This window comes from Salarias fasciatus, chromosome 7 (assembly GCF_902148845.1).
Source record: "Salarias fasciatus chromosome 7, fSalaFa1.1, whole genome shotgun sequence".
NCBI classification, from domain to species: domain Eukaryota; kingdom Metazoa; phylum Chordata; class Actinopteri; order Blenniiformes; family Blenniidae; genus Salarias; species Salarias fasciatus.
In genome coordinates this window covers 24,763,381-24,786,074 of record NC_043751.1, presented here as the reverse complement: position 1 = coordinate 24,786,074, position 22,694 = coordinate 24,763,381, and the positions used below count along the sequence as shown (strand labels likewise).

At 44.6% G+C, this 22,694-nt stretch overlaps 1 protein-coding gene across 1 annotated transcript in view; it reads right to left on the bottom strand.

Annotated features, from left to right (window-relative positions):
- Positions 1 to 2,413: 2,413 nt before the first annotated feature.
- LOC115391666 (protein spire homolog 2-like) overlaps positions 2,414 to 22,694 on the bottom strand; it is a 22,560-nt gene continuing 2,279 nt past the window's right edge. The window contains exons 2-15 of the mRNA XM_030095972.1: positions 18,366 to 18,409; positions 17,720 to 18,118; positions 15,955 to 16,035; positions 15,675 to 15,839; positions 14,215 to 14,301; positions 13,886 to 14,003; positions 12,763 to 12,932; positions 12,366 to 12,588; positions 7,133 to 7,254; positions 6,648 to 6,785; positions 6,503 to 6,570; positions 6,202 to 6,229; positions 5,563 to 5,660; positions 2,414 to 2,872 (exon numbers count right to left, since the gene is read on the bottom strand). Coding sequence (XP_029951832.1) covers positions 2,467 to 2,872; positions 5,563 to 5,660; positions 6,202 to 6,229; positions 6,503 to 6,570; positions 6,648 to 6,785; positions 7,133 to 7,254; positions 12,366 to 12,588; positions 12,763 to 12,932; positions 13,886 to 14,003; positions 14,215 to 14,301; positions 15,675 to 15,839; positions 15,955 to 16,035; positions 17,720 to 18,118; positions 18,366 to 18,409 — 2,147 coding nt within the window. The 3' untranslated portion in view covers positions 2,414 to 2,466. The remainder of the gene's footprint in view (positions 2,873 to 5,562; positions 5,661 to 6,201; positions 6,230 to 6,502; positions 6,571 to 6,647; positions 6,786 to 7,132; positions 7,255 to 12,365; positions 12,589 to 12,762; positions 12,933 to 13,885; positions 14,004 to 14,214; positions 14,302 to 15,674; positions 15,840 to 15,954; positions 16,036 to 17,719; positions 18,119 to 18,365; positions 18,410 to 22,694) is intronic.

The window sequence follows — 22,694 nt, the reverse complement described above, 5'->3', positions numbered from 1 at the left end:
CGAGTGGCGGATGGCAGCTCTTGCAGATGGTAAAAACTCTCGGAGGCGGAGCTTCTTGTGTTGGTCGTTACATTTTATTGCAGTTGATTTTTTCCCGCTTTTTATTCTTTGTGTTTACAAAACCAGAGCAGATTGCAAGCGTCCGTCCGTCCATCCGTCCGTCGGCAGAGCGTGAAAGAGGCGGGAGTTTCATTGCGGGTGTCGGGATGAAAAGATGCAGCCTCCACCCCTCTCCCCACACCCCACCACCAGTAACCTCCCGCCGGTACATTCACAGTGTCGCTCCCGCCATCAGCACCCTCTTCCAGTCAGACCCGGGGACTCTACAGGCTAAAGACGGCAAAGGAGGCTTCGCTAGTGCAGCAGCCGCTTGTTTACTCACAAATCCCTCATTCCAAGGGGAAAAGTTTGAAAAATAAACACTGTATATGCGGAGCGTTTTCATCGTACACGTCGGGTTTTCGAAAAGGTACATTCATGACTAAAACAAGGCAACCACAGAGAGCTAAAACGCTAATGCTCAAACCACCTCCGCCGTCTTTCTCGACCCCGCCCACAGCTCCCCGAATTTTCCCGCGAGAACAGTTTGTGAGTCTTTGTGTGTGAGATGTGGATGATCATACATGACAGGTGAGGTGGAGGAGGTGTCGAGCAGTTAAAAAAGATCCTACGTAGCTCCAGAAACTGCTTCATGTTGCTTTTTTAACTTCTGTATAGGATAGCGTCACAAGCGATAATCAAAGAAGCGCCCTTACGCGGTTTTATTTCTGAGCCTGTGTGCGGAAAACTGAGCCACCACAAACTGAGATTCAAAGCTTTATGAATTTAACCTGAAACTGATCGTTCTAATGCTTGAATTTGTGTTGATGGGTTTTCTGCATCTAAACAGCACAATTTACCAGCTTGACACTGAAATTGCTCCCGATCTGCAGAAAGACACGAAGGAGGCGATGAAATCACGTCGCATCCATCTCCAAACATGGAAAGCCACCATGAAGAGGACACATGGCCAGAGTTAAAGACTTTCACAACGTGAAAAAAAGCTACATTTGCACTCTGCTGTGCGGCACAATGCAACAGGCGAGATAGAGACCTGATAAACGACTGAAACCTTGAAAGCTTTCCAGTTTATTTTTCTGTCTCTTGCATTTTGTGTTCAAGCTGCTAATTGCTAAACAAGCCTTACGTTTGTATTTGTATGAACCGATCATAAAACTCCAACACCAAAAGACATCTTTAGGAGAGTCTTTAAAAGTCCCTTAAAAAAAAGGCAATGAAAATCCCCTAAAAACAACTAAGGAATGTTTGACAAACTGCCCTTAACGACCTCCAAAGACCCTGAAAGCAGCAGTTTCTAGTTCTTTTTCTATAGAATCCTTCAGATTGCCTCTTAGTTTGCGGATCTCCCTTTTGATCGCTGATAAAACATTACAGTAAAGCCAAATGCAGAGCCCATGGCAAACCCTTACTGAATGGACACTTGAAGACCCCTTAAAGCGGTGCATCCCAGATTTGGAACCCATTGGGGGAGTTGCAAGTGTTAATAAGGAACCAAGGCTTTGTCTGCTCTGAGATGAGCAAAGAAAAAATGAAATGCAAAAGAACATTTTTCATAAACTCAAAAATAACTTGGAAACTGGCCAGTGCCAGTGGGAGAGTCCAACCAACAGTGTTTGGCTTCATGGTAATGTTTCAGCTGATCAGAGGTCAGGTAGAGTGTCCATGGTCTTTTCAGGCTATCTTGGGGGCACTCAAAGAAAAATGGTTTAAAACTACTGATTCAAATGTCTCTTAAAGATCATTTAAAACTCCTGAAAAAACTGGAAAAAGTCCACCGAAGACCCCTTAACATATATTTGAGTAAATGGTAAGGGGCCTTCAAAGACTCCTGAAAACATGCTTAAGGACCCCTGAACCACCTTCAGGACCCTCACAGGAATCTTCCAAGGACTCTTGAAAACCTTACCACTTATATTTGAATAAATATTAGGTATTAACCTGTAAGGGTGTTTGAAGACACCTTAAACACCCCTGAAGGGATTCCTGGACATCCCATGAAGATCCTCCAATGAGCCTGAAGGATCCTTAAAGAACCATTATAAGACTATTGTAGAACATAAACAACAGACAATGAAGGGCCTTGAAAAAATGCTTTAAAACACCTTGAGGTACTTTCAAAAATTCCCATTAGCATATACTCAAAGAAACGTCAGCAGGCCCCAGAATGAAAGCTTAAAAAGCTCTGAAAAATGTTTGATGACCCATTAGTGGATCCCTTAAAGAACCCCTAAAGACCCCCTAAAGATGTCTTAAAGACCAGGAAGAGACCTGTTTATGGACCCTTATAGATCTCCACAAGAATCTCTAGCCTGAATCTTGAAGGACGAAGACCCCCTTAGAGACCCCCCAGCGGTCCCTCCTGCTGCGGTGAGTTGAGCACAGTGCGGTCAGTGTCGGTCAGTTCGCTCATTGGTTCAGGCTGTTGGCGGTCCCGGTGCGGCGCGGCTGCGGCGAGCGGGACGGCGTTGAGGCGTGAAGCAGGTGCTGCTGATGGAGGTGGGCGTGAGGGGCAGGGGGGAGGTGGGCGTCACTCTGTGGATGTGGGTGGAGGTCCGGGTGGGTGTCGGGGTCGAGGTGGGCCTGTCGCTGCAGCGTGGGTCTCTGAGCAGTGGCGGCGGCTGTGGCGGCGGCGGCTGCTTTGGCCTCCCTCTTGGGCGTGTTGTTGAGGATGTCCAGGCTGCGGCGGCTGGACGAAATCACGTCGGCCACGAACTTGGTGCACTCGGCGCAGACGTCGCGCAGCGTGCAGCCGTGAGCGTACAGGTGAGGGAACTCCTCCTCCACCGAACGGCGGGACAGACTGCGCAGGGACCTGCAGGTAAAGAGATCAGACAGCTTTCATAAAGGCGACACCGGCCTCTTTTCCACGACAATGTTTTCAAGTGAAAAGGAAACATTTTTACTACTGTGATTCTGAAACATTTCATGTTTACATGACAACGTTCTGAAAATGATATTGCCTCGTCTGTGGAAGCTGAGAATCCTGTTGTGCGACCTCACAGCGGCCTTTGATACAGTCTGCCATACAGTCCTTGTATCTCGCCTAGGGTAATATGTTGTTTTCGTGGCACTGCTCTCCAGTGGTTCAGGTCATACTTGGCAAATAGGAGCTTCTCTGTTATGATTGACGACCTCTGCTTCTCTTGTGCTTCTCTCCCTTGTCAGGTGTCACAAGGTTCTGTCCTCTACCCTGTTCTGTTTTCTTTGTACATCCTCTTGGGATCAATCATAAGAAAACACACTTTTATGTGGATGAATTGCACATTTATTTGCCCGTGAGATCAAATTAAAACACTGCTACTAAACTACTGGAGTGTATTAAAGACGTAAAGCAGTGACTGGCGCAGAACTTTCTGCATTTAAATGACGGCAAAGCAGAAAGTATCTTCTTTGTCACGCCACTTATGTCCGACGTTTTGCCAGCCAACCCCAGCGCTCCGGCCCCCTTCTTTTAAACCTTTCGTTATAAACCTTCGGGTTATGCTCGACAACCGGCTTAGATTTGACCAAAACTGATCAGCTAATCAGCGTTGTCAGAGCAAACTTTTTTTCAGCTCTGCCTCCTAGCCAAAGTGAAGCCGTTTGTCAATCGGAACGATCTGAGAAAGACTATTCATGATTTTATCAGTTCAAGGCCAGACTACTGGAATGAATGCCCTCTATGTTGGCCTCAGCCAGTCTTCAATTTCGCGTCTCCAGCTTGTACAGAAAGCTGCTGCCCCATTTTTCACGGGCACATCTAGACATGAACACTTTACCCCCGTGCTGTCGTCACTCCACTGGCTTCCAGTTTTGTTTTAGAATCGATTTTAAAGTTCTTTGTTTGATTGTTTTTAATGCCATCAATGGCCTGGTTCTCTCTTACTTGTCAGATTTTCACTGTCCGTGAGCATGGCAGGACCCTGCGCTCTTCAGATCAGCTTAGAAGTCCAAATCAATCTTGCTTTTACCAAGTCATTTTTTTACGGTAATGTTGCAGTGAAGCTCAATAACATGAAAACATTTTTTTTTTTTACATTAATGCATTGAAAACAGAGACTTTTTAAAGCTGTCCATGACAAAAAAATGCAGTGTTTTTGTCAGTGCAGTGCTTTTAAAGCACATTTTATTCATATATGTGGCACACAAACTCAATTTAAAGGACTGCAATAACCATATCTAAACTTCAAGCCTGTTATACAGTATTTTCATGAATTCCCTGTAAACTTCATGTCCTCTGCACATTTGAAGATTTTAAACTGTAAATTAGAGCGATGGTGGCCTGACTGATGTGATGCAGTGTTCCATATTGACAGTAAACAGTGATTTACAGCTGCATAACCTCCTGGGCTCCTTTGAAGTGAGCGAGGCGTAAACATGGTGGCGTGCGGGAGAGTATCCAGCAGATCATTGGCAGTTTTTAACCCTGGCTGTTATAAAACCTTCTCTTTCTGCCCGCATGGCCTCTCTCTCTCTCTTTCTGTGTGTGTGTGTGTGTGTAGCTCGCTCGCCCCACACACAGGAGGAGTGAGGATGCTAATGACAGCTGGGTAATTATTACATAACAACTGCTTAGAGGCGCTGAAGAGGCTCTGATTATATAAGGCACACACACACACACACACACACACACACACACACACACATACACACACACACACACACACACACACACAGAGGAGGGTGAGAGGGGGCGGCCTGTGATTGGCTGAGGTGACCGTGGAGGCTGGAGGAGGTTAGCAGTCAGCGAACGACTTAAACAGATTTGCGCTGCCCTCTCAGCCCCTTCGTGTGCACTCGACCCCGAACGGGAGCCGCGCTGAGCGGCTGAGGAGGACGAGGAGGACGAGGAGGGCGAGGAGGGTCCGAGCACCAACTGGGAGGTCGGCTGCGATCCACTCAGGGAGGCTCGGCTGCGACCTCGGACGGCCCCCGAGTTGAACAACAAACCTCTGAAGGGACGTGAGGGCTCGAGCTCGGCTGGAGGTCAAAGGGATCCGCCAAACGGACGCAAACACTTCATCCATGATTGGTGACTTTATTTGTGATTCTCTATGTTTATCAGGCTCCATCTGAGGATTATCTGAGGATTACACTTACATTGTTTAAGTACCTTATCAGTGTTTCTGTTTGGAATCATTTTCTGTAACATTTTAGCTATCCTGTGTGTCATTCTGTCTAATTGTGCCAATTCTTTCTGGTTTTTAGTTGTTATACGTCGTTTTATGGCTGTAATGACAATTTAAATGTTCCAGTGGAGTGATGGTTTCTTTGTTGAAAAAGTAAATAATGAACATTACTGGGTTTTCCTATAGAAAGTTGTACGTTTTTGTCCCAATTGTCCATTCCTCATCTGTTGAGAACTGTGTCCTCATTTTCCTGTGACCTATGACCTCAAACACCACCATGTGCCCAAAAATATTAATAAAGTTAAACAACCTGCCAACAGTAATATTAAATGGTGTCATTTCTTGTTGGACTCGTGTATGTTGAAGGTTCCTGCACACAAACACACACACTCACTTATAGACTTGGCTTTTCTGTCCATGGCTCTTGGGGGTGCTGTGGAAGCCCACCGTGTAGACGGGAATGTGGGCCATCTTCTTCGAAGGAATCTTCATCTGCAAAAAAAAAAAAAAAAAAAAAAACCCAAACAATTATACAGTAGATGGTGAAAAGTACGACTAACAGGTTCAAACACACACATCACACAAAGGCAACAAACACAAAAACAAAAACACAACAATAAACGACTCAAACCTCCATCACGGCCAGAACTGAAGAAACAGATGAAAAGAAGCAACAAAAGAAGTGAACAGAAAAACAAACACTTAAATGACGAGGTGAGCATGAGCAGAGCACCAATGTGTGGTTTCATTACAAAAACAAACAGCATTTTATGAGTGGATCCATGTGCCAACTATATCATTGTTGGCATATATTATCAACATCGCTGCAACGAAAACGCAAAGACGATGCATTTTCACTTGTAACGTTGTGTAAACGGGGCCTAAAAGTGCAGTTATAATAAGAGTAATGATAAAATAACAAACATACATAAACAAGCTTAAGCGGTGACAACTAAATAATAATAATAATAAAAAGTGTCATTGTTGTTTTGTAAAGAAACATGGAAATGTTTTTTTTAAAAGGTTTAGTTACCTTTGCACTGCAGGAGCCACACACTGATCTGGAGCAAAAACACAAATTCATTAAAGGAACTCCACTGACACGTCTGGCATGAAAACATATTGTTCTAAACACTTGAAACCAGTTCAACTGAATTTAATTTTCAGTCAGAAAGAAGCTGAGAGAGTTAAGAGTTCACAGCTGTTCTGGAGGTATGAAGAGGAGAACTGGGTTCAGAGCATGAGAGGATGGCAGAGGAAACATCACATGTAGTTTTCTTTCTGACTGCAGAATAAATAAAGCAAATCAGAGACAGATGAACGTGGGGTGATACCTTTTACAGAGTAAGCAGGTGGACGGCCATGAGAAGAGGGGAAACTTGACCCTGCAGCAGCAACAAACCTGAGAGAAACCACGGAAAGAGTCACTGAAACGGCTCCAGAGAGTTACTGGAGCAGCAGAGAGCAGCTCCAGCTCACCTTCCCTCTCTTCAGGTTGTTGTACAGCTCTTTGCTCGGGAGAAACTTCTCCATCTCCGCCTTGACCAGCACTCGGCGCACGTTGATGACCTCATCGACCGTCAGGGCGAGACTCTCCACCGGGTGGCTGAACTCCTCCTGAGCACCACAGAAGAAGAAGAAGGCAACAGATGCACCAGAGATGGCAGAAAAGAGAAGTAGAAGAAAGGAGGAGAGTGTCATCAAACCGAGGGAAAGATGGAATTAAGAACTCATAGATGACTGGAACACATTTTAAACACAAAAAAATGGGCTTTAGATTCTGATCATTCAGAAAGAAGTCTTCTGAAACATTAAAGTTATATCCTGTAAAGTTTTTCCCAGAATCAGTGCAACGTCAGAGAGATGTTCAGACATGATCACAACTAATGCAGATGTACGAAACTGAAAATACAAGGTTCAGTCTGTAGTTTCATGTAGAAGACGGTGCCCTGCTGCTGCCTCACCATCCACTTGGGCTCGTCTCCGGTTCTGGAGCTCGACTCCGACACTTCGGTCATCTCGTCAACTGCACTGAGAGACAGGCGGGCCGGAGAGGGCGGGACCCAGCCGTGGACCGGGAAGGAGGCTGAAAGGTGAAAAAAGCAGAAAAAGACAATTAGCGAGAGTGGACAGAAAATGTCTCACTATGTCTGACATTGGACTGAGAAATCAATGAATCAATCACTGGCTGAGGGGAAAGAACTAACAGGGTTAGGTAGACTGACGCACGCTTTCCAAATGGAAACACTTCATTTTTACATTTTCATTTCAGAAAAGTTTCAGATTTATTCTGTAATGTTTTGAAAACATGTCCATTTACACACAAACTATTTCGTTTTCATGTTGGGCAACTAGTGTGTGTTGTTTGTTTTTGTAGTGAAACCACACACACATGCATGTAGAGAACAATAAGCCCTAAACATTAACAATGGGAAAACACAGACATTCGTACAGACAGACGATCAAGTTAGACTGCAATATCCTCTCAGCATTGTGAATTATTTATTGTATTTTTTTATTTCTCTTTGTTATCTGCTTTGCTGTTAATACACCAGCGCTGGAGGAGAAGCTCTCCTTTCTTATTGTAAGACTGTAAATTCTAAAACTGATCATTCTTCAGTGGAATACATTCTGATATTTTGTTTTTTTTATGACATTTTTCTCACTCTGTCGGTCAAAATTTTTTTATTTTTTTTTGTGGTGCCATTACTGCCCAAATTGTATTTTGGTGTGACTTCGGCTCCGAGGCTGGGAGATGGAGAAGCACACGATAAATCTGAAGACTCAGTAATCAGGCTGCAGATGGTGAACGAAACAGTCACAAATCCTGGTCTAACAAGCCCATGAAATACCCATCAGGCCGTCTTGGGCCTGCAGAGCGCCTGTCGATCGGCTGCACGCCGTCCTGGATTATTAATGTGATGTGAGTGGAGGGAGAGGGCCCGTGCTGCTGCAGCTGCAGCTTAGATCCCAGTGAGGGGCCTTCAACACAACACAGCACCAAAGCAACACCAGCACAGCACCACAGTACCACCGCACCGCCGCCGCCGCAGCCCGGAGCCTCTGCCTCCACCGTCCTGCGCATTGAAGGTGTCAGTCCGGCTCTAATGGAGAGTAAACAGGCCGAGCGGTCGTAAACATCATCAGCACACATAATTTGGATCAGCTGTTCATGACAGAAGAGGCTTACAGGCTTACACCCACACACCCACACACACACACACACACACACACACACACACACACACAGGGGAGCAGACTGCCCCCTGCTGGACAGGGATCAGTACTACATCCTGCTGGATGCGAATCAGGTGTAGCAGTGATAGTGGTGAAGAAATAGTAATACTATAGTAGTACTGAGCAACAGCACAGCATCAGTAGGGTGAAACTAACCTGTCTCACGACGGTCTAATCCAGCTCATGTTGCTTATTAGTGGGTGAACAATCCAATGCTTGGTGAATTCTGCTTCACATTGATATGAAGAGCCGACATCGAAGGATCAAAAAGCGACGTCGCTATGAACACTGGGCCGCCACCAGCCAGTTATCCCTGTGGTAACTTTTATGACACCTCCTGCTTAAAACCCAGAAAGTCAGAAGGATGGTGAGGCCCCGCTTTCACGTCCTGTACTCATACTGAAAATCAAGATCAAGCGAGCTTTTGCCCTTCTGCTCTACGGGAGGTTTCTGTCCTCAGGACGTTACGTATGACTGACAGGTGCACCGCCCCAGTCAAACTCCCCACCAGGGCCTTCAAGATGCACTGTTTTAGTTAAACCGTTTGGATTTCCCTGGTCCGCCCCAGCTCATGGTGGTCATAAAGGGAGTGGCGGTTAGAGTCGTACCAGCATTATGAGTATCAGCAACAGTAGAATAAGTATGATTAGGAGTAATTGTAACAGTAGTAGCACTGTTAATTAAGGATCGACTGAAATGGCTTTTTTAGGGCCGATGTCGATGCCGATTACTGGTACTTATGGAAGCCGATAACCGATATGTCGGACCGATATTCATATGCAGTAAAACTGAACATTTTGGCGTCAAAATGTAGCTGTGGGTGGGACATTGTTCCACAGCCCAGAGAGGTGACTTCAGGCAGAGAGAGAGAGAGAGAGAGAGAGAGAGAGAGAGAGAGAGAGAGAGAGAGAGAGAGAGACGGTTGTATATATGATCCAAAGAGCACGTTTTTAAATACATTTATTTTATCGGCTATTAGTGGAAAAAAAGTCTGATGCCGATTATTAGAAAAATGCCCAATATCGGCCGATATTATCGGCCAGGCCGATAATTGGTCGATCCTTACTGTTAATAGTAGTACTCATACTAGTATTAGTACAGTAGTACTAGAATAAGTACTACTACTAGTAGTATTAGTTGCTCGAATTCATTTTAGTCCCTCTAGTAGTGATAGCAGTAGTAGCAGCACTAGAAGTAGTCAGAGTAGTATTAGTAGTATGTAATAGTAATAGTATAGTAATAGATGCTGAAAGACAACAGAACGCTGGTACAGCACCGAAGAAAAAAACGGAATAATTGTTTTGTAATGTTTGTCCGCTTGTCAACTAAACTGTATGAATTCCCTAATTGCTCACTTTTTTCTCAGTCAATCATGATAAATCAGACTCCATTTGGACTCTGCAGAGCACAAATGCATCATAGATGGAAACAGGTATACAGCTCGTGCTAATATCACAATAATGATAAATTTGTGATACACTACTGTTTATAATTCTCGTTTTACGATAACTCTACTCCTGCTTCTGCTTCTGCCACTGCTGCTGCTGTTGTTTCCTCCTCTGGCTGTGGTGGAGTTTGGAGGCTGATGGCTCCAGAATGCGTGCAGCATGAGGAGACTGAGAGCGATCGTATCTGTTCAGCCGCCATAATTCTTACATTACAGCAGCCGTGCTCTAATAGAGAGTTAATAGTTTGAAAAATGAAGCAGAGTTCAGCCGGCTGACCAGCGCACAGTCAAACACGCTGCTGCCGAAAGCCGAGAAAAATAAGGACAGAGCTCTAAAAATGGCCACAAAAGCTAAAAATGTAACAGTGTCAATTGTAGCTGTGACACTTCATGAATGCAGCCTGAAAAATGTTGTTCCTTCATTTTAGATGATATTATAATATTTTGCAGGTCCCCAAAAAATGTACTCCATTAAAAAAAATAAATAAATCACAAAAATGACTAACAGGCCCTTTTCTAATGCTTATTGGATTACTGCTGATAATATTACTATACGATGTAGCAGTGATGCGAGAAGCACAAATAAAAGTAACTTCAGCCACAGCACCATGAGCTGTAGAAGTGGTTATTCCAGCAGTTATTACTTGTCTTCTGTTTCGTTTTGTTTTTGTTGTATTTACCTGAAAAGTGTCTTAGAGGTTGAGTTGAATCGCTGTATAAATGGAACATTAAAATGTTTGATGATTATCAGTAGAGATCTCAGTGGAAGCAGAGGTAGTGCTGGATCAGGACACAGGAACAGTAGTTCAGGTTTACAAACTTCAAACTGAGCTTTAATCAGAGTGAACTGAGGAACTGTTTCTACAGACTCGTGGTCAGAAACTGGTGGCATTACATCCTGGTGGCATTTGTTGCTGTGTTTCACTCTGCAGAGGTCAGCAAGGCTGAAGCCTGCTTCATTTTTCAAACTATTAACTCCCCGCGCGGACGGCGCGGCGGCTGTAATGCAAGAATTATGGCGGTGGAACAGATCCGATCGCTCTCGGAGCCTGAAGCCATTAGCCTCCAAACTCCATCACGGAGTCAGGACTTCATCAGCACATCTTTACATCTGATTAGGATCCATCACGGGCCTGTCGACAGCTTCATGGCCCACGTGAACCGGAGTCAGCAGGAAGACCGGACGCAGCCCGACTCGCTGCTCTGAAGGCTGCAGTCAAACCAACATGGGGGGGGTTTGTTCTGATTCTACATTACTGTCCAGTCCTCACGCAGTCTTTGGTAAAGTGGATATTCTAGTTTTAGCTTGATATGTCTGTATGCAGCACATGGAAAAAAACTTCTCATTTTCCAACAAGAAGTCAAATCTGCAGTAAAATAAGCTATAACTACCAGGGTCCAGGAGGACCGGGGTGGAGTAGCTCTGCTGTGGTCCAGCCTTCTCTAGTCTGGAGTGATTCTTGCTCCTGCCCCTCATCTCCCTGGACTCACAATCCCATGTGATTGATTATTTATCCTGGATTTATTCACAAGCTTTACACACCACATCACTCTCATCATCATTCACTCAGTCAGTCGCAGGATCACTGACGCTCTTGGTTTCCAAACAACACAGTCTGGAGCTTCTTTATCTTCTCTGAAACCACAAACATATTGTACCGTCCACTGCTGCTAAAACAGTCAAAAACCAAACATCAGCATGTGTGTCAATACAAACAACAGTGCTGTGTCTCCCTCTGCAGGACTGAAGCTCAAACTGCAGCAGGAGGAGAGTGCAGCTTGTTTTTTTTCCAGCTAATTATCCCTGCATTCCTGCTTAGACTGCTGCCCACGTGACCCAGCCCTGGATAAAATGCAGAAGACAGATGGATGGATGGATGGGTGGATGGATGGATGGATGGATGGATGGATGGATGGATGGATGGATGGATGGATGGGATATCACTCATTCAGGAAAGAGGAAGAAGTAAACATGTAAAATGTGAAAGCAGCAGCAAAGCTTTAAGTATTTTTTTACCTGCAGATGGTTGAATGACTGAAAATCGACGCTCCACAGCCTGAAGTGTCGACAACAGCTAAAACACATCCAGATTCGAGCTGCATGTGAACCTCAGAATCCTCCAGGTTTAAAACCTCCCGGTAGCAGACAGTTTTATCAGCACTTTTCAGCTGTCTGCTTTGATTTTCTAGGTATTGTTCTCTGTGTGCATGTGTGTGTGGTTTCATCACCACAACAAACAACAGGACCCACCAGCGGCCAAACATGAAAACGACACCATTTTCACCATATCTGCTGTTTTCAAAGAAAAACAGACTTTTTTTTTCAAAGCATTGCCCTTTAAACGCAAAAGTTGTCCAAAATGAAAACACAAAAATGATGCGTGTGGTGTCAATCTGGTCTAGTCTGGTCAGCAATGCTCTGGTAACACTCTCAGAAAAGGGAGTTTTAATTCTGCTAGCGTGCTTTGTGCATTTGATTAACACAGCAGCAGCTCAGGTTCTTCGACTCTGACCTCTGAAGTGAGGAGGTGGCCCGGTCCCGGTCAGGGTCCTGGATCGAGGCCTCTCGCTCCTCAGCTGCACGGCACCGTCCAGCTGGGCCGACTCGGACAGCGAAGGAAGCATCTCCCCGCGGAGCAGCGCCAGGTCGTGCTCCGAGAAGGAGCGGTCCCTCTTCAGAGGCATCGGGGAGCTCTCCGTCCTCCTCAGCTCCCCGTTGTCCGGGGACTCCTCCTCCTGTGGAGGATCCGAGGCGGTCAGAGAGGGAGAGAGAGGGAGGGAAAGGGGGAGACAGAGAGAGAGAGAGCAGTAGGTTATTAAGAAAATAACTAGCAAATGTAATCAAGTATCGTGAGCAGTGTGCAGTGGATTCTGAATACAGCAGAGTGGGCGGATGCTTCGTCAGCGCACCTCGGAGATGTTCATCTCCTCCATCTCGGCCAGAGTCGGGGCCTTGAGGAGGATGCGAGGGCGGGTCGGCGGCACCCGGGTCCCCAGCCCCGACGTGGACAGGTCGATGCAGGAGGTGGACTTCACGTTGCACTGACAGGTCTGGGCGAGGCAGGGCAGCGAGCCGAACGCTGAGGGGGGAAAACACATCATCAGACAGGCCGAGGCGCCAACACTCAGCCTGGCCACCAATCTGGATGTTAGAGGAAGATGCTCTCTAATCTGGATGTTAACTTTTTAATAATCCATTTTCACCTCAGTTGAAGACATCTGAAGAGCTACTTTGAGTTTTGACAGCCCATCTGACATCAAAGGAAATTACACTCCAGTTCTTATTCATTCACAGACGTTTATTGTTTTATAAAGCCTTCAATCGAGTTTTGCTCATAAAAAGTAGTTTCACCGCTTCCCTCGGAAGGCTTCACATGTTGGAAAATGACTTTGTGATAACAGTTCAGCATTACTGATCTTTGAGTGTACAAGAAGCCGGGGTTTTTCTTTTAACAGGCAACTCCGCAGATTACGGAAATTTGAGGGGTTTCTGACGGTTTATTTTCAGTAAAGTGTTACGATAAATTCATGCAGGAGAGAGAATTCACTGTGTGTAAAATGAAGCTCCTTCATCAGCGGCCCACACGGTCATTCACCTTGAGTGACCTTCGTCTGGAAATAGACAGTCGGTCAATATTTGTGAAATGTGAAACCACTTTCACAGACACTGCGGCTCTAAATGGAGAAATGCTCCTGACCCCTGTGTGCTTCAGTACAGACAGCACAAACGGGCATTTTAATGGGAATATTTTTAGCTCAACATCACCCTATTTATCTTTATGAGTGTTTTTTAGTGCGGGCCCATAAAGATATGAAACTGTTGTTAAAGCAGGTAAGTGTATAAAATTGAAAAGAAAGAAAAAAGCCACACCCCACCTATTACAAAAACTTACTATGTGTATGTGCACGACAGAAGCACATCTTGATGGGATTACAACCGATAATTTACTTTGATCATCTTCACATTTTCGCATTTAGTTTTTGTTTCTTGTTTGTTTCTTGGGGGGGGGCTTCGGAGCGGTCCTGATCTTACGTCGGGAGCTCGGCGGGTCCACCGGCCTCAGCTTTCGCTCCTGCTTGATCTCAGCCAGGACCCGTTCATGGAGGGACTGCTGCTGGGGGGGAGGCGGAGGGAGGCAGCGCTCCGAAACCTGACGAGGACACAAAACACACCCCGTGCAATTCAAAAACACTGGTAACTTTTAGTTCGTCTAGTTTTACTGACCGCTAAAATCCATCCACTTTTCATTACATATCAATTTCATAGATTTTCCATTGACACATCCAGTTTTTTCCACTTTAAAACGGAATATGCTGCAGAAAACAAACCCTTCGCAGTGTGAATTAGTGAACAGATGGTACCGGTTTGAGCGGAGGTCTCGATCTGATGAAATCCAGGATGAGCTCGTGAGCGTTTCTCTTCACTCTGGTAGGAATATCACCGTCCACCTGAGAGAAAATCACCACATCCACATCGTCAGCAACACGCCACCCTCCCTGCGAGCGGCGCAGCATCGTGCATACTGCATTCAGCTGTAGTATTTTATTCTATCGTGAAAATACCGGGTAGGAATAGTGTTATTCATACTGCGGTCCTCTGGGTAGTTTCAGCCAGAACAACAGACTGAGAGAAGCCTTCATTAATATTTGTGCTCTGAGGCTGAATTATGTATCTGCCCTCAGGAGAAAGCCCCAAGGTGTCTCTCTGCTACATGTGTGCCAGCTACATGGTGTTTTCCATTTGTACAAAAAGCTCATAGAGGGTGGAAATCAGCAGGCGGACGGAATAATGGAAGGAAAAAAAAAAAAGCCTCAAGGTCTTTGCTTTCACTCCAGTCTGCAGTCGGATCCTGATCGACCTTCTGAATCGAGCATTTTGATGATTTACAAGCTCATCCGGAAACAGACGTTTTGAATGTTCTCAGCATCTACAAATCAAAAAACCAGATCAGCTGCAACATTATGACCACCTGCTGGATGCTGTTTAATTCTCCTTTCTGACCCAGACTCCACCAGAAGGTGCGTTATTCCATCTGACACCAAGATGTTGGCAGCAGACCAGTTAGACCCTTTTATGTCTTAAATATGTTTAAATGTAGCAGAGAAATAGTTTCCAAACTAGTCTGAAAACAGTGAATTATAAGTTTGAAATACAATCAAAGATATTACAAAATATATCCAAAGTAACATCATCATGTCCAGCGCACAAAATACAAACTTGAAAACAGTCTATGAATATTCCGAAACCGATCTCAAATACAGCTCAAGCCAGTTCATGACTAATCTGAAATACAGTCCAGAATATGATCCCAACCAGTCCAGATCGCTTCCAAAATCGGTCTAAAATACACCAAAAGCTGGCCTGCAGCACTATAACCAGCTCATAACTAATTCAAAAGTATGTCACCAAAATAAGTGCAAACTGGTCTGAAATATGGCAATAACCAGTCTGAAAATAGTCTGAAATAAACATAGAAAAAGAACAGAGTTGATCATAGCTCGTCTGAAATGCAAGTAATCTGAAAAATGCTGAGTTCAAAACTAGTCTAGATAAAAACACTAAATTCAGACGAGAACTAGTGAACATAACAAGTCTGAAATAAGCACAATTACCAGCCTCTTTTCTCTTCTTCATACCTCAAGAAAAGCTGTGAACGATTAAATCTCAAAGCTTTTTTCCTTCTGACTGGAAACTACAGGTGAAAAGGAGAAAAACATGGCAGCACAAGAACACAGTGGCTCAGTGAGCGAAGAGCTCTGTCCTGCAGAAAAGTGTCTTTCCTCTTCCCTTCTTTTGGAGGAGCGGCGCTCCGGACGCTCACCATGACTTTGCGCAGCTGGAAGTTGCGAGCTCGGATGTCCTGCATCAGCATCTCGAACGGCGTGAGGCTGAACTCGGTGGGCAGCGGGTTGAAGGGCTGCTCCTGCACCTTCTTCAGCTTCACGCCCTGCCGGAGCTCCTTCATCAGCTGCACCCACAGGCGGGCCTGCCACACACACACACACACACCATCATCATCATCATCATCATCATCATCATCATCATCATCGTCAAGTGTCAGCCTGCTGCACCGTCCCGGCCGTTGGCTCCGCCCGTCTCACCCAGTCTCGATGTTTGAGGGCGTCCAGCTCAGCCGTGGATTTGTCCTCCAGAGCTTCCTCAGTGGAAATCTTCTTCAGCATCTGAAAAGAAACGCACAAAGTTATTTATTAACAGAAACTTGACATTTTCACTACAATAGATATCATTATTATATTTAATCTGCCATTATTAGCATAATTAGGTTCATTATAACCTCCACCAGCAGAAAAAAGTCAGATTGGAGTGTGCGTGTTCCTTTCAAACATGCAAATTTATGATGCTACTCTTTCATTAACTCCTGAGGTCTGATCGCAAAGTGAATGAATGTCAAAACCTTTTGATCTGTGAATGAGAAAATCCAGTTTTAAATCCACATTTGCTCAATTTATTATTCATGTGTAACTCTGGGCTACTTCATTCTACTCTCAGCTCACGCACGTAACTTTGGCTAAGATTATATTTTGACTCGTTTTCGAGCTTTGTTAATGTTTCACAGCAGCACAACAACCATACAGCCACGACCTATAAACACAGGACACACAGGGAACAAGCAATGAGTTGTTATTGGTTTGCAAATAACTTGCAAATAAATTCCACCTGTAGTTTTAATAACCAGCTGATGAGTTGTCAATTAGGCAATTTTCAATTAAAAAGGGAAAAACATTTGTTTCATTTTGGGTGAAGCCACTGCAAACACGTTTTGAAAACAATGCATTTTCACTTGAAACGAGTAAATTACACCTGCAGCTCTCAAAATTACCCACAAATAATCATACGGGTACGTGGAACTAGATGTTTCTATGTTCTCTCGTTCTTCAGGATGACTGAACAGGAAAAATGAAGCATGTCATTCTCTATTTGTATGAGAAATGTTGTGCACGGTTGTCAGAGGGGGTGAAAACAGGCCAAAAAAGATCTGCTGCAGAAATTCAAACTGTGTCATGAATCTGTGCTGAGAAAACACACTGATGAATTCATGAAAAAAAAAAAAAAAAATCTTCCACTGCTGTGGTTGTGCTACATAAACATGAAGAATGGTAACCACCGCAGAGACACGACTGCAGAAAGACATCTGAAGCTGAGCACAGGGAGGAAGACTCAAGCTTCTTCTTCGCTCAGTTATCAGCCGCTGCTCCGCAGCCCATAAACAGGAATGTTAATGTGAAAGGTTCTATAAGCATTTTTAAATTCAGAGAGCGTGCATTGCAGCACGGAGCCAGAAGCTGCCCGAGTTCCAAACGAAAAAGCAGGTCATGCTTCCTGCTTCCCGGGAAGCTCTCGGCTGCTCCCGCCTCCCTGGATCAGGACCTTTCTTACAGATTCACAATGTCAATGTACGAGTAATACTACAGAGCAATAAATAATATCCAGATTATACAGAATCTTGGTGCATAATATGTGAAAAGTTTAACATGACCTCTTGCAAAGGTTACATCAAAACAGACACAGATGCAGTCTGGTCAGAAATACTCGTAGTATTAAACAAAGTTTTTCTTCGTGACTTGTTGCACAATGTTTCTGAAATTCACAAACAGATATGCAAATTTCAAATAGAAAAGTGATCGGAGGACTGACACATAAGTAAAAACTCAGCTCTTTTAGAGCAGGGGTGTCAAACATAAAGTCCGTGGACCAAAACCGACTCGCAAAAAGCTCCAATCTGACCAAAACATCACGTAAATTGTAAAAATGTCAATTCTACACAAATTTTTCCTGATAACTTCTGAGTCATTGTTTGGAAAGCTGCAGGAGGAACATCTTATGTTTGAGGATGAGTGAACTCACCTCCTTTGCATTTCTAATCTTGGTGAGGAAGGTCTGCAGCTCCAGGGTCTCCAGGAACAGGGCCCTGCAGACGGCCTGGTAGTGCTCCGGAGCCAGGCTGCGGTTGGCCAGCCGGGACGCGCACAGCGCCATCACCTGGCGGAACGTAGCCACCGGCCGGACGGCTCCCTCCACCTGCTCCTCCTCTTCGTCCTCCTCCTCCTCCTCCTCCTCCTCCTGCCCGCTGTAGCCTTCGTCCGAGGTGCCGTTGGCGGCGCAGCAGCGGGCCTGGCCGCCCTGATCTCCGCCCACCATGCGCTCGATGAGGCGCTCCAGCTGCGGGCTGAGCTCCCGCTCCTCGCTCTCGTCCAGACCCCAGTCCAGCGCTCGGTAGATGGCCACGCCCAGCGACTGCACCAGCTGAGGAGCGTTTGGAAAATCACAACCTGATGCGTCTTACCGGTGTGACTCATTGTTTTTTTTCTTTAAAATACAAGTAATGCAATACGAAGTAAGAAAACTGTGCACACAACCATGTAGGTCATCATTCATGGAAAAGAAGCGAGGAATTCATACTATTCTAAAAATTCTGAAGCTAAAAATGATCAAGTATGTGTGATTTTGGTTCTTTTTAACATATTTTAGCACTTGTCGTGTTTCTTCTCACCTGTCGCTCTGCGGCCGGAGGAAGAGGAGGAGCTTCAGCGTCATCTGAACAAAGAAGAACAAACAAAAGTATGTAAAACACATCTGAATGGTCGCATTTGCAGATGACACAACATATTATATGTTGGTTCCTTTAGTAAGGTTCTTATGACTCATTCGGACTTTTTTCAGCGTAACACAACATGATTCTGCATTGTGATTCGAACCGCTCAGCAACAGGAAGCATCGTCGAATGGAAGAAAGACTAAAAACTGAGGCCACACAGTTTGTAATCAGAGTAAAATATTCATAAATTACAATAAAGTAACATACTTAAACATGTTAACTATCAGTGTTGGAGTTATAGCTTCAACTAGCTGGAAAACGATGGTATTGAAAGAGATAATTCTATTTTGAAAGTTGCTGTTTTGACCTCGGTCATGTATTTTGTTTTTGAGCGGAAATTCTTTGTTTGGTAAAAATCAGTTTTCTTTGAAATATTTACAATTTGTTTGTTGGTGGGCCAGACTCAAGCCTCTAATGGGCCAGTTTTGGCCAGCAGGCCTGATGTTTGGCACCTGTTTTAAACCATAAAACCTTCAGTGGAAAACAAGAAGACCCCACACTGATCTGGAATCCATTAAGAATCACTCTGATGAGCAGAATTAATACTGATAATTTATCGTTATCCCCTTTTAACATCGATCATACAGTCCTAACTTTCAGTACACTAACTAGGAACTGCATCATTTTTCAATTCAGTTTAACTACATCAGTCCAATTCCAGTGTGGCAGCAGTGAAATAAATCACAGTGAGCCAACACGGTCCGTTTCCAGGCTTTTTCTCCCAGAAGCCGGCGTGTCGCTCCGGCGGTCCCTCAGCTCGGAGCCGTGTTGTGTTGTGTTGTGTCTGCCAGGTCAGAGAGTAAAAACAATCCTTCAGCCTCGGCTCGGATGTCAGTAACGACACCCGAGAGGCCTGAAACTCCTCGATCAGCAGCTCTCACTGCGGAGAAACCGGAGCGTGGACGGACGGGAGGAGGATCAGGGAGGAGACGGATGAGAGTTCAGCAGAATAAAGAAAGAAACATTGCAGAAAAAAAAGGGAAACCCAACACGTCGGTAACATCATCCTCTCTGTCATCGGAGCGCCAGCTGCACTCGCTGATCAGACGCGTCTCTTTATTCGCTCAATCTGTAAACGACTGCATGAGATCGTTTATCTCTGATGCAGGAAAATGAGGTCTAATTGCTCTTAAATAAGCGATGATGACTTGCTTAGAATGATGTCTCAAGGAGAATTTCAAGAGTTTGTGGCTTATTTCAGGAGGAAGTCGCTATTTCAGGATCTCTGCACGAAGGCATTAATTCTTAACCGAGCTCGAATGAATCAAACTTCTTCGACTCTCAATGCCTCATTTGGAGATTTCGACATCTTTTTTCTGGGTTACTTTCAAGATCTGAACTCCAAAACTGAGGCCCCATTTACACGACAGAGTTTCAAGTGAAAATGCAGCATTTTGGCGCCGTCTACATGCAGACGGGCCCAAGCATTTTCAGAAAGCTGCGTTTCTGCTTGTTGTCAAAAAGTTCCACTCTGGGAGTCCTCAAAAACTCACCTTAAAACTTAGTGGCTCTGAGCACTGTTGTGTTGTTGAGTAAGCAGACACCAAAACACAACTAAAGCTTTGCATTTTCACTTGAAAACGTGTGGTAAGTGGGACCTGAGTCGACTTTAAGAACATGTAAATGAAAACCTCAACTCTGCTGCAAAACAACCTTCTCTTCTAAGACACTGATGAGAGCTGACTTGAAAAGATTTGACATTTTGACGGTAACTCCTCAGCAAACACAGGAAAGTTAGTGTAAATGCTAAAATTACCTTGTTCTGAAATAAAAATACAGCCAGACGTGATAAAATAATTTATAGTTTAATCGACTGTCAGAAAGATCTCATATTAGAATAATGTGATCCATTAAGTTTTTAACAGTGTATGTGATAGAAAAGGAGAAGAGGGAGGAGGTGGAGGAGGCAGGAGGAGGTAGAGAAGGTGGGAGGAGGTGGAGGAGGGGAGCCTTCTCCAGCATCCTCTGCTGTCAACAACAGCGCTGAGAGCGGGAGGTGAAGCTGGGACGGACAACAGAAGCGCCGCTGTGCTCGCCATGTGAACGCGGACGCTGTTTCCACCGCAAACAAAAGAGCCCCTCCCCCTCCTCGGGCGCTGCCCCCTCCTCCGCCTCCGAACTTGAACCCCCGTAAACCTGTGGAGCAGGTTCACGTGAAGCTCGGCCGATACCGACACCCACCGGTTCCCACAGTCGCCACGGCATCGACACAAAAGCTGAGAGGAATCTGCCCTGTAAACACCTCCAACTGCCCTCCAGCTGCCATCTGAGGAACCCGATACCCCCCAGTGAAGGACAGACAGGAGTCTCTGCTGGGGTCTTCTGAGTACAAACACCAGACTTCCAAATACAACAAACTGGTTAAAAACAGCAGCTCTGATTGGTCACTGATTGAACTGTCTCCCATTAAGAGATCACATTGTCCTGTTTTCATGTAAACTGTTCAATCAGATTCATTTGGAGGTTGATGTGCACAGCATCATCCTATCCAGTCAGTGAACTGACCAAAGCAAAAGACAGCTTCTTGTGGGCTTTGTAAACAAAACCACAAATGCGAAATTTATGTCTTTATGCAAAGACAAATTGCTGCTGGGATAACAACATGTCTTTGCATTTGCAGATCTTTAAGCAGATTTCTGACAAGTCGACTGATGTGTCACAGTAGTAGCGGAAATCACACCTTCACCCAGATTCATCCACGCAGCCCTTTGGCCTTCACAGATAAAGATGAGAGCATTTATTATCATAACAGGAAAACATTTAGGAGTAATCTCCTGAATGTGTACCTGAAGGGATAGATGAGCTGTGAGTGTCTATGAATGGATGCTGTGTGTGTGCGCAGCTGAAACGTGAAACCGTGGGTTAAAAGCTTCTAACAGACGGTGAAAAACTGCCTTTTGTCCTCCTTCTTGAGGGTCAGGGGTTTGAGTGGTGCCGGCTTTTTTATCTGACTGGAGTTACGTGTGTCTGGACTTTGACTTCAGTGAATCATGTTGACCTTTAATCTCGTCAATCAAACAAACTCACGTGTGAAGAGACGCTGTGGAGCTGTGATTACACAACGGTGAAAACTCAAGAGTTTCGTTGTGTTTCGGGGGTCCATTTGAACGACCGAGCGGTGCTTGGAGCTTCTGAAAATGCAACTTTTCGAGAATGCGCCAGCTGTTTCCATGGAAACGGGGTGGAATTGTGTGTGTCGATGATGGAAACGCCGCAACTGCGCACGCACACAACAGGGCTGCAATAAATAGTAATTCTGCTCATGCGCAGAACAATGTTTGTTCTCTGTGTGCGTGCGTGCGTGTGCTGTGTGTGTGTGTGTGTGTGTGCGCGTGTGGTTTCATTCCAAAAACATGCAACAGCATCCACTAGTGGCCCAACATGAAAACTACACTGTTTACAGTGCGTCGGCTGTTTTTGTGTAAATGAACTTCGTTTTCAAAACTTTACTGTGGAAACACAAAGCTTTTCAGAAACATAAACGCAAAAATGTTGCAAACATTATTGTGTTAACAATCAGTCTCACAAATGGCCAAAACTTCACTCAAATTGTTAAAAATAAAACACAACAGAAATAGGCCAAAACATAACTTTTAGCGATGCTACACAACAGACAATTCCAAAATATTTTTTTTAAATGCCCACCAAACATGGGTAAAAAAAATATTACAAAAAGTTGTATTAACCTAGTAAAACTTCTTTTTCCTGTCAACATTTCTGCTGCCATAATCAATACGACCACCAGAGTGTGTCACAATTCCCAGTTCCTCATTCTGGTCAGATATTTATGAACAGAAAAAAATAGAATAAACTGATAGAATGATCATAAAAAGATAAGAACTTTGAAATATGCTTCTATCTATCTTGAGACTCAGTTGGAGGTAGATGGTGCAGTAGGAAGCCGACAGATTCTGGCTCAGGCAGCAGAAACATTTCTGCCTCTCTGAGCTCTGCAGATCATTGATTCACTTCATGTTACGACCGTTTGGGGTCACACTGCTTTTTTTTTCCTGATGGGAAAACAGTAAACATCAGGAAATCTGCACTCTGAAGCGTTTGTATGGTTTCAGTCTGCTGGAGACTGAAGGGAAAGACAAAACATTAGTAATTACTGAATCCTTTTAGGATCAAAAGGGGTGAAGGCACTGAACCATAAATGTTTTTATTTATGTATTTAAGTAGTAGTTTTCGATACTAAGACAATTTCTTCAAAAATGTAGTTTTC